A 15,346-nucleotide genomic window follows, 5' to 3' on the forward strand; every position below is an offset into this window, starting at 1 on the left:
TAATTACTTTTCAAACATATATTTATTACATGTTAAACATACCATGAATAAAATATTTGTACCCACTGTTTCAGTTGTTGATAATATCATTAAAATGCAATCATTGATTTGATTTTAAACAAGCAGAAGTACCTATGAAGCAAATACTGTAGATTAAAAAATATGTTATTTTCCTGTGATCTATTCTTATGTCCTACATTAAGGTTTGGAAAATCTATGACATTATGAAAACACTTGAAGTGCCACATTAAAAAAGGCCATTTAGCATACTTTAGTATTATTGTGAATACAAATCTATGAAACAAACTACAGCAGCTCAAACTGATTTCTAAGCATCCACACTCTCCCATGTTAAAAAAAAACAACCACAGTCTCTTTGGCATTTCTGCAGTACCAGTCAGTTTTGTGTAATTGCTGTGTAACTTCACGATCAACACCACAAGAATCCACATCCCACAGAGGAAAACTATTTCTAGGCCAGGAAAAACTGAACCCACTGATGTTAGGAAGTAGAAACTCCAGCGTCCTCCTCCCGCTTTCACCACAGAAATCCCTCCAGCCTTTTTTCTTATTTTCAGTCTTTACCCCCTTCAAACCTCCTTACTGACAGCAGTTTGGCTGTTTCTTCTTTGTTGAAGCATTCGCATTGCTTGGCGTGCTGTTTATCCCTGGAAAAAATTGAAAGCTGGGTGTTAAAACTACTAGACAATGATGTGATGGTTTTTATGATCATAGAGAGATGGGTTTTGATACTCACTGACTATGCCCCCAATTTGCCTCGGCCCACTCTTCTCCAACTCGGCCAGAACGTTGGTCTCGAATGCCAACGATGCAACTCGAAAGAAAAACTCTTTGACGTTTTCCCCTACAGCACCGAGGGAATTTAGATCAGTGATGGACTTGGATAGTTAAATAAACGGCATGCTCCTCAATGAAACTACTCCTTACTACATGTTTCTTATAACAACGTATTGCTTCTTCTGACAAACACAAAATAAAGCCCTGTTACAAATCACCACTGTTGTTCTTGTAAATGGAAAAACGTGTAAAAGGCATTTTTTTTACAGTAAATATTACCTCCAAATGAGGCAATACAAAATAAATATGCAGTATGGCAGAAGAAAATTAAAGACCCTCTGCTGCTTTACACCCCCAAATCAGACTACCCACCCATTTCTGAACCCACACTGATCAGGTTAATGTATTTAAATATAAATTGCTCACCTGTCAGCGAGGACACAGCCCAATACTCTGCTGTGATCTCTTGTGCTAATTTGAGGGCGTCTTGTTCAATCTGAGAATACTGAGCAGGAGACTGTCGGAGAAACCAGAGCAGACAGTTGGACATAATCTCAAACAAAAAAGTTGCTTTATGTATTAGTCCTTAAATCCATAAAATGTGAAATCAAGTTAAATATGGCCAGAGCTCTGGCTTCAAATTGCTTGTTTTTGCCGACTGACAGTCAAAACCCACATTTATAACGTTTTCTTTCTATATTTTAAGTACTGTATGTTATTCTACTGCAAGGAAGTGACTCAAGTACAAGAGAAGCACTCCATGAATAAAAGGTAAATTACTGATGTGTTCATCTAATTTGTTATCATGTACATAATAGACAAAAACACAAAATCTCAGTGTGCTAATACTTTCTATGTAAAAGTTGCAGTAAAGTCAAAAGAGACGCATTTCAAGTAGTTCAACACAAATGACAAACTTCCCACCGCTGCTTAAATACAGTTAGTAATGTCTAAGAAATGTCTGCAGCCTCTCTCTGAAACCTCTAGTGAAGTGAAGGTCGGGGGAAGCTACATTCCTGAAGTTAGTGTCTGACGCAAATGCTTTTTGTGCTGCTGGCAACAATCCAAAGTATTTACATTCGTTTTAAAAAAAACACATTCACAGTCATGTCCAATTTAAAAGAAAACATACGCTCAGGTCTTTCTTTGTGCCCACGATGAACAGCTGGACGGCGGTGGGGTCGTTCTCTTTCAGGGCGTCTTCCAGCCACTGCCTGCACACAGAACAGGACAGGTTAAAGTCTTCCAGCTGGGACGGAAAACTGTGCCAACTAACGGCTCATAATGAATGAGCTTACCTCACATGGTCCAAAGAGGCGATGTCAGTTACATCAAACGCAATAATCACAACTGGAAGGAAAGAAAATATTACATCAATAAAATGTTTAGGAGCCAGAAATTCCAGTAATGTATTTACAGCTTCCTTTTGTCCCCTGAGAGAAGACATTCTTGAGTACATTTCTTACTAGTCCCTTAAGAAACACACAAAGCCCTTACTCTGGGCTCCTCTGTAGTACGTAGAAGCAATACACTTGAACCTCTCTTGGCCTGCAGTGTCCCAGCTGGAAGAGAGGCAGACATTCAGGCAATGTCCCATCACAGACTCAGTTGTTTGTTTTGTTTGAAATAATGTAGACATTAGACTTACAGCTGTAGGCTGAAAGGAACACCCAGCACCTCAAAGCGCTCCATCTCAAAGTCCACGCCGATCGTTGCCTTGTAGTTTTTATCAAAAGCATCCTTGCAAAATCTGTAATGACAAAATGTTTTCATTTCTAATCTTAATCTCGCATTGGATAAAAGCGTCAGCTAAATGCAATGTAGATATTTTTTTCACATCAAAATATCTCAAAGCAATGCTCTGCAGATTTAATTTAGAAAATAGCAATACCAACAGCAATAGTTTTAAATTCATAATTGAACTTAAATAAGATAATACAAGTTTTAAAGTTAAATTACTAAGCCTTTTAGAGTTATATTAATAAAAACATCACATTATTAGAACATTTGTATGGATGCTTAAACATGTCAGCAGAATTTAAATGTTACCGCTTTTTGAGTAGTTTAATCTTTATCACATGTTTTATTTATGAAGAAAGTTGTAAATCCAGCTCGGATAAATGTAGTGCAGTAAAGATGAGTTGTAGTTGTGTCCATGTATAAAGTGGCACAGTTGGAATTCTTAACTAAGGCAAAATGACATGGTACAGTCCTTATGTAAACCTACTTGGTCACTTTCGACCAATGTCTATTACAGTGTTCATTTATTTTAGATTTCAATCCTGTTTAATAATTAATAATATTCACAGGAGGTACAGGTCCTCTGAGGTATTTTATTGTATGAATTATTTATTCCCAGAACTGCTGCATTGACTGTGTTGAGCTTACCTATTAATCAGACAGGTTTTCCCCACAGCCAGGTCACCCACAACAATCACCTTGGAGATTTTAAATCTGCTGAGAAGAATAGGAGATGCAACAAGTAAATAAATGCCACAAAAACACCTCATCCAGCGTCACATGGCTGCTGGTTCCTGTTCTCACCCCACAGTGCCGGTGCGTTGCTCCTGACATGCCGTCTTCACTTTGTTGTTGAAATCCTCCTTTGTGTGGAAAGCAGCCTCTTTCCTGAAACACTACAAGAGACAAAGAAGCATATGCGAGGCAGTTTCAGATTGATGGTGGAAAACTAAAGGCTCTAATGACATTAAATAATTTTACCTGAGGGAGCTGAGCAATGACACGGTCCTTTCGAACAGGAGGAAGAACACTCATGGCTGAAATTCGGACGGACATGAAGCTTCGAGGTAATTATTTATCAGAGGGACATGTGGTGAGCTAGACAGAGGGAAAAATACATGTTTGTAAAGTGGTTTCTCCATCATATGAAGGCTGCTGAGAAGTATTTGTAGGCCCAATCATCAGGCCTGCTGTCACCAATTTATATGTGAAAACCCCAAAATGTACTTTTTCTATTATTATATTTTCTGGTTTTCTAAGTCTGTTGTCCAAACAGATGATGTGAAAACATCACAGGGGATATTTTACATAAATCTAAATAAAATAAAAAGTTTGTAATCTATAATGGAAATAATCATCAGCTGAATTGCTATTTTCAACTGTGCTCTTTTTTCAATGTTGTTTCTGTTGAGTTTGTATGTTGTGTTGCAGCAAAATGTGTGTTACAATGAAAATCAGTTCTGAACTTAACTGTATGTACAGTAAATATATTTTGGCATAACAATCTTATATTAAAAAGTCCGGTTATGACGTCAAAATAAAATACTTTGAATTACTCTATTTAAACATTGAATTAACTCCAGTTCCATTCCTCTGCCATCTTCACATGCGTTTATTTACTCAGGCAACCATAACAGACTGTACCCCCAACACACAAATCTCTCTCCCCCACTGAAAACACTACAGCTTACTGGAAATAAAGACATAGGGCCAGGCAGAGACCCAAGTCAAACAATAAACTGTAGTGAGAGAAAATATTTCTAACACACATTGTGGAATAAAATGAGCAGATGCAGAGCCAGACCAGACCATTGTAATCACTGCTGATCCACTTACTGTCGAGATCTGCTTTAATCCTCTAGTTCATCAAAGCTCCTGCCCTGAAGAAGAAGAAGGATAATTTGGTTACGACAAAAAACTCAAAAGCTTTTTTTACGTTCAAACATCATCCTAAGAATCGTACAATCTCTGTAAAGTCCCAAATTAGAAACATATATAAGTTAAAGTAGCACACACGACTACATTTTACTTTTAAAAACAACGTGTATGGTCTTGTACCTCCGACGGGCTCTCCTCTCTTCTGAGCCTCGGTTTTGACTTTTCCTCCACAGATGCTTCTTAGAGTAATGTAGACTCCTGCAGGCTCATTGATAAGCATTAAAGTGGTATTTTATGGAGATATGAGCTTAAATCGGTCCGCGGAAGTTGAGTTGAGAAGCAGACTGAAGCCGCCGCTGCTGCTGACTCAGATTTTCTTTTCTTTCCTCCCAGATGTCCTCTGCCCTGCTGGAGGAAATGAGGAATACTCGGGAGAACAAGGAAATAAAAAAAACGTTTGCATCTTTACCGTTTCCTTCCTTCATTTTATGTTTGTTTGCCAGTATCATTTTGTTACTGTTACACGATTTCATATGTTTCAACTTGTCTGCATGTGCTTGCTTTTACAAAAAAAGGGGGGGGGGGGGGGGGGGGGGAATGAAAACCTATTCTAACTTTTTCTGTTTCCTGTCCGTCAATGACACATGTCGACAGTAGAGGGCGCTCTAATCCTCTGTTTGTTTTTTTAAACACAACACATGTGTCGCACTGATAGACAGATGTGGAAGAAGTACTCAGATCTTGTACTTCAGTAAAAGTAGAAGTACCAGAGACGTTGTCCAGCATTTGCAAAAGAACACAGATATCAGCATGCACTGTATCTTTACCTTGCTCTTTTTGTAAAGGCACTGTGGTAAATGCACTGCAGCACATTCATAATCTGTCTGTCCATTTCTTGGCATTTGGCTGAAATAGAAAATGAAATGTACTAATCGTTAGGTTTTTAAATGACACTGCCAGCACAAATGAATTATGGCGTGATTAGGATATTAGCATTTAAAGTTCACTGATGCTAGTATTTTCACTAACAAGACATCTAAATAGAAATACACATTTGAGAACATTATTTTCCAAGTATGTCCACTTTAAGTTAAGGACAGAAGAGGAAGAGAAGAAAATAAAGAAATAGATGTCATTAGATTCTAAAAAAGGTCTAACTGTTTTGCAAGGAAGCTACACACGTTGGCAGTCCTCTGCTCTCACTCCACATTACTACTGGTGATAATAATCAACATCAGTCTTGATTGTGTTAATTAATTGTGTAAGGTTTCTCGTGGTGCTCAGTTATCAGACTGTTAATGGCAGGAAGATCCCGATTCAGCCCACTTCTGTCAAACACCAACACATTTATCTGAGAACCATGAGGAGTTAACATTGTCCTGCGTTCCCGTGTGAGCAGGTTGAGTTGTTTTAGTTCAGCATCTTTTCAGCCACACATGGCATCAAAAAGACACAGAAGACTTACCGTATGTAGGCCTCCACATTTTGTTAAAATGTGAGGTTTCTGATGCTAAATTATGAGTCAGAATTTGCAACCCATAACTAAGGTTCAGCAAAAATAGATCAGCATAAAAACTGGAAACAGGGAAAAGTAGTTATACTAGTTCAACAGCATCTGCCTAAAGTAACCTCTAAAGCTCATCAATTTGAATTTTGTATATTTGTTTAATTTGTACAAAAATACAGAGTATAAAACATCAGGTTATGGTTTTATTGGAGATGTTTTTTTATAGAGCCAGGATAGCTGAAAGTGAAATTAGTAATATTGCAAGGTTTTGAGAGATGTTACAAGAGTTTATGAATTTGGCTTCAATTAAAGCTGTGTTGCATTGCATTTCCAACCTTTCTGAACAAGGCTGCACCTTGTTCTTCCAAAAGTTGTTTTGGGGTAGGGGTCTTTGGCAGTGGTTTAAACTTCCAGTAAAAAAAAAAAAACACTAAATAAGTCCACAGACCTCCCCCAGTCAATCAGTGAGAAACCTTTTGGAGTTGTTGTTATGTGTCCCATCCGGTCTCACAGATCTCCAGCTCCGGGGAAAGAAGTCAGCACGTAGAAGGCGGTAGAAATAAATCAGGATCATAATATTCATCGCTATCATGGAGGCGAGGAAGAATGAACCATTGTCCAGCCAGGTGTAGTTGTGGACGATGTACCAGGTGAGGTAGAACTGGGTGCTCAGACGAAACGTGATGTAGGTGAAGATGTTGAGGTATTTGTTGATTTGGTACATGGGAGAGGACTGAGCGTTCGCCAGCTTCAGCAGCAGCCTTAGGTGCAGTGTGACGCTGTTGACCTCCACAAAGAGAGCGATTACAGCGCCGCCTACATACAGCTTAGTGTAGAGGCTGTACATGAAACACGAGATCACCTGAGGAAGAGACACAGACACTCAGTTTATTTACAGCTAGTCTCTTGTGTTTGATGGCGTCAATGTTTGCCTTGATTTAGATTTGCCTTGTAAGCAATGCTCCTGATATAACAGACTTAACCCCACTGTCACTTGTACCATTCATCAAAAATATTATTCAGACCCTCAGAAGTTAACTTTAAATTCTAATAGAGTGGTGCAGTAACGCTTCCTAAAACCTGTAAACTGCGCATGGGAAAATAGCTCAAAATAAGGTCTGTGGAAAACGAACCTGTTAGATAAATGCACGTTTTGTTCAGCCGGATAATATCCACATGTCTACCCTAGTTTTATAATCATAAATCTAATCGATATATTTATGATCGATAGATTTATGATTAGAAAATTCCGGGTTTTAGGACACGTCACTGCACCACTCTATGAAGGAGGGTTGACTTTTGGGAGATTTCTTAAAGAATCATGGATTAAGCATTTACCTTTAATAAAAAAAACACCTTTTAGCTGTAATGCAACATGTTGATTAACAGAAACATGTACATGATCTTCTCACATCGGATTGTTTTTAGCCTTAAAGTTACTTTTAATAATACAGGCGTATGACAATAACAAGTCTGCTAGTTTTACAGTCCCATACATATTCTGCTATCTCGGAATCTGTTTGTTCAGTGGATACTTGATCAATAATTCAATGGTATTCAGTAAAAATCAATAACAGCATACACAACAAATTGCCTTAATGTACAATGCAGGGCATTTAGCAGGATGATCATTTTTAAAAGACAACCCAATCTGCAATAACCAAATGTACATTATGGAGCTTACTTAATTTAAACAAAAACAACATTCTTCTTTTCTCCGTCTTTAACATCTCTAATGCAAAACTCACTTTGAGATCATCTAACTGAGATGATCTTACTAACTCTGATCTCTTATCTGAACAAGAAGTGCAACATTGTTAGAGTTAAAATAGAAAACATGGCATGCAGGCACGCCAACTTACAAGCGAATGATGGATTAAAAATTCCCATGATGCTTTTACATGTCCTGTCAGGATAATATCACCTGCGTCCTGCACAAAGTATCCTGAGAGGAAAGATAAAATGATACCGTCAGGGTCACTGGTATGAGAGGAAGAGGACAGGAGGAAGGTGAAGTTGAGATAAAAAGCACCTTTGAGTTAAGCTTTTTTCTGATATTTATTTCACAGACACTTGGTCAGATTGACATGACATATGACTTGGGTATCATGAACGTATTACATAATCGTTTAGCTTGTTAAATAATACGACATTCACAAGTGTAAATGTAAAGTTCTGATGAGGTTGCATAGGGTTATGTGAGGTGAGGTAAGATGGACCTAACATATTTTAGAGGCAACACATTGATGACATCTTTTAGATAGACATTAGGATGCTAAAAAATAAACAGCTTTGAACTTTTAGATGTGGTCTTTGGAAAGTAAGAGTTCAAATATTTACTTTTTTCCCTAATATTTGCACCACCTTGAGACTAATCAAACTAAATGTTTAATTTGTTACTTTTTGCAGAATACTGCATTTAAAAGCGTGTAGTGTGTCACCGAAGATCAACTTTTTAGGATATTTCATTGTAGACATTTTGATGCAAGACTTTTCTTGTGAAATGTATTGAAACATTTACTGTATATTTGTTGTGCTGATCTGACAGTAGAGTTAAATATTCCTTTTCCAAATGTTTTAATGAATAAAGCTTCAATATTTATTTTTGAATTTGACAACTTTATAATTCACAACATAACCACGGTAATCAAACTGTGCAGGCCTCATTGAGCTGGAAAAATTGAAGTAAAGAGTATTTTGTGCCTCTGTATGACTGACACGCTCTGGCTAACAAGACACACAACCCACCTCTGTTTGAGAGAACATGACCTCCAGTTTCTGGTGGGCCTCAGTGGAGCTAATAGCTGTCTACGGTTGTTATGGCAGATCTCTACAGATTTGTGTCTTCATGGTAACACATACTCAACTACATACAATACAGATCAACCAGACCAGCGAGCCCTCAGTGTATTTAGAAGTGACACCTATTCGTCTGTTCAGGGAATCAGGTGAGGGGGGAGGGTCTTTTTGTTGTTTCTCTGAAAAGCAGCAACTGGAAAGGTGGCGGTTTTACACCTCCACAAAGGATACAAGAAGTGGAGAGAAAATGCAAATGTCAATCAGCACATCTCCTGTTATTACCTCTCAGGCAGTATACAGTACACGATGTACAGTACTGATTGATAGAAAGTCATTCTGCAGCAATTCTGACAGTTTGATGATCATTTTAGTAATTGTTTAAGCAAAATCAAAGAACACTCGGTTATTTTCTTTGTCATACATGATGAAGTATTACACGGTAACAATTATCTTTTTAGAAATTAGCCATATGATAATTATAAGCCTGATAGAAACAGTAGCATTTCACAATACCATGTTGTATAAAAACATGTTTTCAACACAATAACATATTAAATGAACTTCTAAATTAAAAAAGAACTTCAGCTGTGAGATATTAAAATGATATATTGTATGTGCTGCTGTCTGTACTTCACACAGTCAATGTCAGTTCGTTTTAACTGTAGGTAGGCAAATTTACATGGTATGATAACCAGCCAATTTTCATACCATATTTGTTTTACTGAGAAACTGTTATGTGTTGACTGACCTGTGGAGACGCAGACGAGCAGGTATGACAGAGAGGTGTAGTAAGAGTGAAGGTTGCTCAACGTCTCGGGCCAAACCACCGCACTGAAGAGGGATAAATGTTATGGATAAACGGGTCAGTATTCGCCTTGCTCACACGCCTTGCTCACACACACATTGACTCACTCCTGGGTAGCAGAGACATTAATATCAGGTATCAGGACTTTTGTAATCCCCCAACAATTTTTAGTAGTTGTAGAAATTGTTATCTTTAAATCATTTCTTTTGCCAATTAACTATCAATCTGTCCGTCTAAAAAACAGCCTTATTTTTAAAATTATATGACTACTTTTCTCTCTGACTTTTCATTCATTTGTCTCACCTTTAACTGCTGTTAGCAAAGGAGGCACACCGCAAAAAGGAAAGATTTATATCTATCCCCTCCCTGTATAAACACACCAGCAAAGAGATTGTGTTTATACACGACATATCCCTAATATGGAATATAATGCATGCTGTGTTCTGTTTCACAGGTTTCCTTAGCACTACTGCTACTTTTTAAAGTGGAAACTTAATTATTTCTCAATTTACTTATTACAAAAATGTATAAATAAATCATTAATGTAGAAATACTTAGAATTCTGAACCTTGATCCTACTTCTCAATGTTAAAAGTTGAATCCCCACCCCAAAATAGTTTCTCATTATGCTTTCACAGGACTTTTTTGTCAAGCAGGTTTTTCCAGTCCATATATCTGCAAGCTGTTGCTTGAGTAGTCCTGACTGTTCGATGCATGTGAGGTTGAACCTGTTTTTTTTTTATATACGGATCATTGAGTGCAAGAAAAGAATACAGGTACAAGCAAATCCCAATAATAGTCCTAGTGCATACTGTACAGTGGTATTTCCCTCCCCACTTAAAGATGCCATTCTCTCCCCCGTCCCTCACCCTGTCTGAACATGCCCTTCTTCTCCTGGCTGCCACAGACTGTCACTGCTGCTCACACACAGCCCCACACATCATGTGGACTGTGAATAGACAATGGTATCACAGTGTGGAGAGATAGATGGATGGATAGTTAGAGGAATATGTTTGGGTGGAAACTTACCAAGTCACGGCCCATGTCCCTGTCAGCAGGGAGTGCACCATTGAGACGGATAGGTTCCTCCACTTCCAAGTGTGGTCATGCTGCTTCACTGCTTTGGGCACAGGCAACCTTTGCAGCAACCGGTGGATCAGCCTGAAAATCAGAGCGAACACCAGCACAGTGGAGCCTGGGTGACTCTTCAGCACAGAAACCAGGGCGTCCATCCTCGACCACTGCGGTTTATAGACACTTGCTTTTCTTCTGTCCTTGACCTGGACCACTGTAGGCTTTTTCACGCGCCTGTCAACTTCTCCTGGACTCGCGGATTGACAGATAAGAGCGGTATGAGATGGGAGTGTTCCCCAGGATAAAAGTTTTTAAATACGTCTTATCACCCCAGAAATGTCGAGCTGATGTCGTCGCAGCCTTTTTATTCTCAAATATCCTAAGCCACTGAAGGGATTCAAGTTCAGCTTATTCCAATCAGAGCGTGTTTGTCCTCACGCAGCGCCTTGTAATGTTATGTCCTTTCAGCCCGCCCGTCTGTGCAGAATAGAGGAAGAGTGGTGGGAGAGGGAGCGCCGTTAACCACTAAACAAGGAGGGGCAGAACGAACGATCACGTTACACAAGTAATAAAATCACAGAGCATGACTGCAAAAAAACGAGATTTTGGGGAAGCATGTCGAGAAGACAAATGGAAATGCATAGTATACATTCAAACTTGTATGGCTACCGGCGCCGCCCCTTATGCGTAGTTGTGCGTAAAGGCCCCTTCACTCTGCCTAATGCTGCATCTATTTATTAACAATAACAAGCAGGTTTACAAGCTTTAAGTGGCTTCTATCTGTTTCTGACCTAAAAGTTATAGAGCACATGTAAGCCATAAAGGCGCTTGGATATTTTTGAACATCTGTTTACACTGTGCCAGTGGTGGATAATAAAGGCTTTCAAAGTAGCCTATCTGTGCAAATGTATTATACACAAAATCCAATAAAGCATCAAAATAAAAGTGCTCTTTTAGTGATTTTGCAGAATAACCCCTTCAAGAATGTTAATTACTTTAACACTAGCATTGTTATTAGTCTTAACATGCAACTACAGCTGTAAAATAATTGGAGTTAGGTTAAAAACCATGCCATTCCCCCCACAAAGAAACATACAATGAAAATGCTATCTTCCAGTCACGCATTAAGTACAGGGCCGTTTTGCTCCTTTCTTCTTGGTTAGTTGGACTGTAAAAGTTGGGAGGTGAGGGCCCGTTGTGTACCCCAAGGGCTGAACTTAGGTCCTCTTTAATTTTCCATTTGCACACTGCAACTGGGCCACATATTTCACAAACATGGCATACATTCCCATGGGTATGCTGATGATTCACAGCTGCATAAGGCCCAGGTTTCTGTGTTAATGTAGGCAGACATTCAAACTGCCTTTCTGATCCATGGTTTGACAAGCATAGGTCTGGGGTAGTACAATTGTAACTAGATAAAATAATGTTTAACTGCGTGATATCTTGGAAAGTTGTCTATGCTACAAATCCTTTTATTCTTATGTGGGTCGATTTCTGTTGCCTGCCTTCAGCTCATGCCAAATGCTGGTGCTTTGGTTTTCACTAAATCATATTATAAAGTTTACAATAATTATCATCCAGTTGTTACTTTAGTCATGACTTACTCCAATGACCATTAATCCCTCAAAAAGGGATACAAATGTTCATTTGGACCTTTATTCTGCTGATGATTCGTGGAAAAAGGTAGGACCCAAATGCAGAATACAGAAAAAAGGTAAAAAGGTCTAGGAACAAAAAACGAGCTTTATTTAAAAAAATAAAAGCTGATTAATAAATCATGGCATGAAACAAACAGGTGGCACAAGATAGCAATAAAGCAAAAACTGACCGTGACCAACATGGAGGGAGACAGGGAAGAAAATGAACCGACAAGGATCAGACTAAATACAAAGAGGGGTAATCACAGGATAAGACACAGCTGGGCAGGGGAGGCAGAAACACAAGGACAACAGGTGAACACAATCAGACACATGAGGGAAAACACAGGAAGGAAGACAAGACACAGGGAGAACAGAATTTCAACATAAAATCATGACAAGACAGACAACTAAGATGTGACAGAAAACTAGGACTGTGACACATTAGCATTTTAGCTCAATTCAAAGTGATTCCTGGCTTCATTACATTACATGCATTTGATACAGGATAAACACAGGATGACCTTTCTTTTTAGGTAAATTGGTGGCAAAGTCAGAAAAATGATATGATTGAAAGTATAAAGATGCACATCTTTGTTATTTTTGGAGGAAATCAATGTACATCTGCTAGACAGGCATCATGTAACTAACGCCCTCCTTCCTGGCCATATCTTTAACTTAAACACAGCGTGGCTCTCCCCCCCTCAGCTAGCCTCTCTGCAGCCCGGTTGGGGGAAAAGGAAGTGAGTAAGTGGGTGGTAGAACTCTACAGAAACAGCTAAGACCCTCTACTCATATTACCACCTCCACCACAGCTGTCTGTATGAAATGTATGCCCACACGAGGAGTTTACTTTTCTTTACCGGTAGTTTTTCACATCATTCACAAATTGATTCATTTATTTAATCCTAATCCTATTTTTTGGCTTTATATGTGACGACCTGTTCTATTGTCCTGATCCTTTTTCATTCATTTTCCTTTTGCCTAAATTACTTCATTAAAGTTATGGCAGCTGCAGTTGCGGTTTTAGCGAATTTTGTACAAAATGTCTGATTATTTATGCTTATTTAAATTAATAATAATATAACTACATTTGGTTTTAGTTTTGGATTAAGAAATATTTGGGGCATTTTACGCAAGCTTGCAGTGGTGATAATGCTACTATGTACCATTACAATTACTGTACTAAAGTACAACTTTGAGGTACATTAACTGTATTTGACTATTTGCATTGTATGCCTCTTTATCATTTTACTCCACTTTTTATTCCACTGTATGGACTTGACAACATTAGTCACTAACATTTTCAGATTAATTATATTTAAATGAACTCATTCATAATGCTGAGTTATTATATAATTAATTCTGCCCAGAAGAATACAATCAAATTAAATAAAAAACCTTTACCAGCTGCAACATTAGTGATGCTTACACTTAATGGACACTATTTTTGTAATAATTAAATATGTATTATTCTAAAATTAGTCATTCAGCAGAATAAAGTAGTAATACATAGGCCTACGTTTTTTTATACTTTGTGTATAATGATGCTTATGCTTTTGTATTTTTTCAGCACTTTCAGCACACAACCCCCTCTCTCGCTTTTTTCCTATAGGTCTCTGCTCAAATAAAGCTACATTGTTTGTGACATTAGTCTGCCCCCATTTTAAAAACATATTATACAGAGTAAAACTTAAATATAAAACTGCCCACTAGATGACAGCAAATCCTCACGCAAAGAACAAACATTGTATACTGACTTATACAGTGATTCCAAGTTCTTCATCAAACCACTTGGGGGCATTGGTCTCCAAAGACCTCCAGGAAGGCCCACCTCTCTGGGGTGGGGTTGATGTTGACATTTTGAGTCATCGTGCTAATAAGGCTGTGAAGGTAAGTAACCTAAGTAAATGAGCTACACCTGAGTGAGGTGAGTGAGTGTGTACATATCTGAGAAAGAGACTGAGGAAGCACACACTCCCTCACTAACATTTTGATAAACACTTTGTTTGTAAAGAAAGTCAGTCTATTTATCTTCTGAATTGTCTTTATTTCAATTAAAGTTTATAATATCAATTTACATAGGCCAATTAATATACTATACATCTAAATGAATTTCACTTCTTAAAATGTCTTAAACAAACAATCACAAAGTGAATCACTATTTCCTTTGTTCAGACCCGGAGGTCATCTTGTGCCGATGATCAAAGGGGGAACACGCCTCCAAAGTACTCCTTATGTTCTGTATGAGTAGGCAGTCTTGGATGTCATTGGTCGGAAAATGTGTAATGTAATGAATGCCAATTAATCTATCAGTTGTGTGCAGATCTTGTTTGTTTTGAATGAACAATGTTTTTTGTAGATCAAATAATTAATTTACTCTGGCCTTGATGATTTTGTTACATGCAGAAAAAACGTTTTATTTTGTGTTTAACTCTTCACTCCCCTTTCAGAGTCATGACGGGTAATCGGCTATAAATATGACTGGAAAGAGAGGGGACGGGTGGCATTTGTTTCAATTGTTGGTGAAAGAGCAGCACCAGGCATGTAGTGAAGAAAGCAGTCTATGTTTCTGTAAAATTATGTTTTGTTGAAGGCTAAAAAATGAAATGCCTGTTTTTGTTTTTTTGTTTTTTAAAAGAAAACCCTCTCTCTCCTTGTGATGTTCGCACCTGCACCTCACATTACAACAGAGACAAAAGATAAAAAGGAAATTGGTCTGATAAATAGCTATATGGTTCCAAGTATACATCCGGAAGCATGAAACATGAACCACAATTAATCTACTTCGTTTAGTACAAGGCCCTGTAACAGGACACCCGGTAGTAAGAGAGAGAAATGTAACACAATATACTTTTTTTATGTTTCCCGATTTCCTCACCATTGGTTATTTGTGTTGTAATGTAAAGTATTTATTTATTCCTTAAACTTGAAACTTGAAGTTACTTACCACTTTAGATTTCCAATGAAACAACTCACAATTTCTAATAGAGTTTAGGTGCCACTGTTGTTGTAATAATTAGGCCACATAAACACTGTTGACCTGTTCAGTAGTCTGTGTCATATGACGAGTTTGAGAATCTTTTACCTCAAACAGCACTTAAC

General features: G+C 38.0%; 2 protein-coding genes across 7 annotated transcripts; both read right to left on the reverse strand.

The window, feature by feature from the left end:
- Positions 1-3: 3 nt before the first annotated feature.
- Positions 4-5,956, reverse strand: rab34a (RAB34, member RAS oncogene family a). Of its 4 annotated transcripts, none has more exons than XM_079679369.1 (13): positions 5,244-5,956; positions 4,597-4,821; positions 4,375-4,418; positions 3,520-3,636; positions 3,343-3,434; positions 3,187-3,255; positions 2,447-2,548; positions 2,296-2,360; positions 2,097-2,148; positions 1,931-2,012; positions 1,225-1,315; positions 758-865; positions 4-668 (listed from the first exon to the last, which is right to left on the reverse strand). In XM_079679369.1, exons 4-13 carry the CDS (start codon positions 3,592-3,594, stop codon positions 601-603), a joined length of 804 nt encoding a protein of 267 aa, XP_079535495.1. In that variant the 5' UTR covers positions 3,595-3,636; positions 4,375-4,418; positions 4,597-4,821; positions 5,244-5,956; the 3' UTR covers positions 4-600. The 4 variants fall into 4 exon arrangements, with proteins under 4 accessions (XP_079535495.1, XP_079535494.1, XP_079535493.1 ...); XM_079679368.1 differs by having other exon boundaries at positions 4,597-4,824; XM_079679367.1 differs by having other exon boundaries at positions 4,597-4,843.
- Positions 5,957-6,106: 150 nt separating this feature from the next.
- On the reverse strand, positions 6,107-12,465 carry tlcd1 (TLC domain containing 1). 3 transcript variants are annotated; one of them, XM_079679372.1, is made up of 5 exons: positions 12,433-12,465; positions 10,557-11,126; positions 9,471-9,553; positions 7,786-7,868; positions 6,107-6,785 (listed from the first exon to the last, which is right to left on the reverse strand). In XM_079679372.1, the coding sequence occupies exons 2-5, from the start codon at positions 10,757-10,759 to the stop codon at positions 6,381-6,383; spliced, it is 774 nt and encodes a 257-aa protein (XP_079535498.1). In that variant the 5' UTR covers positions 10,760-11,126; positions 12,433-12,465; the 3' UTR covers positions 6,107-6,380. The 3 variants fall into 3 exon arrangements, with proteins under 3 accessions (XP_079535498.1, XP_079535497.1, XP_079535499.1); XM_079679371.1 differs by lacking the exon at positions 12,433-12,465 and adding an exon at positions 12,209-12,422; XM_079679373.1 differs by lacking the exon at positions 12,433-12,465 and adding an exon at positions 12,258-12,420.
- Between the last annotated feature and the right edge of the window lie 2,881 nt (positions 12,466-15,346).

This window comes from Notothenia rossii (assembly GCF_949606895.1).
Source record: "Notothenia rossii genome assembly, chromosome: 4".
Lineage (NCBI taxonomy): Eukaryota > Metazoa > Chordata > Actinopteri > Perciformes > Nototheniidae > Notothenia > Notothenia rossii.

Coding starts and splice junctions, on each gene's coding strand:
- rab34a (XM_079679369.1), bottom strand. CDS start 3,594: ATGTCCGTCCGAATTTCAGCCATGAGTGTTCTTCCTCCTGTTCGAAAG. Junction 3,435..3,519: donor TCATTGCTCAGCTCCCTCAG/GTAAAATTATTT, acceptor TGTCTCTTGTAG/TGTTTCAGGAAAGAGGCTGC. Junction 2,361..2,446: donor GTTCCTTTCAGCCTACAGCT/GTAAGTCTAATG, acceptor CCTCTCTTCCAG/CTGGGACACTGCAGGCCAAG.
- tlcd1 (XM_079679372.1), bottom strand. CDS start 10,759: ATGGACGCCCTGGTTTCTGTGCTGAAGAGTCACCCAGGCTCCACTGTG. Junction 9,554..10,556: donor GGGACATGGGCCGTGACTTG/GTAAGTTTCCAC, acceptor ATCCCTCTTCAG/TGCGGTGGTTTGGCCCGAGA. Junction 6,786..7,785: donor TTTTAATCCATCATTCGCTT/GTAAGTTGGCGT, acceptor TCTCTTCCTCAG/GTGATCTCGTGTTTCATGTA.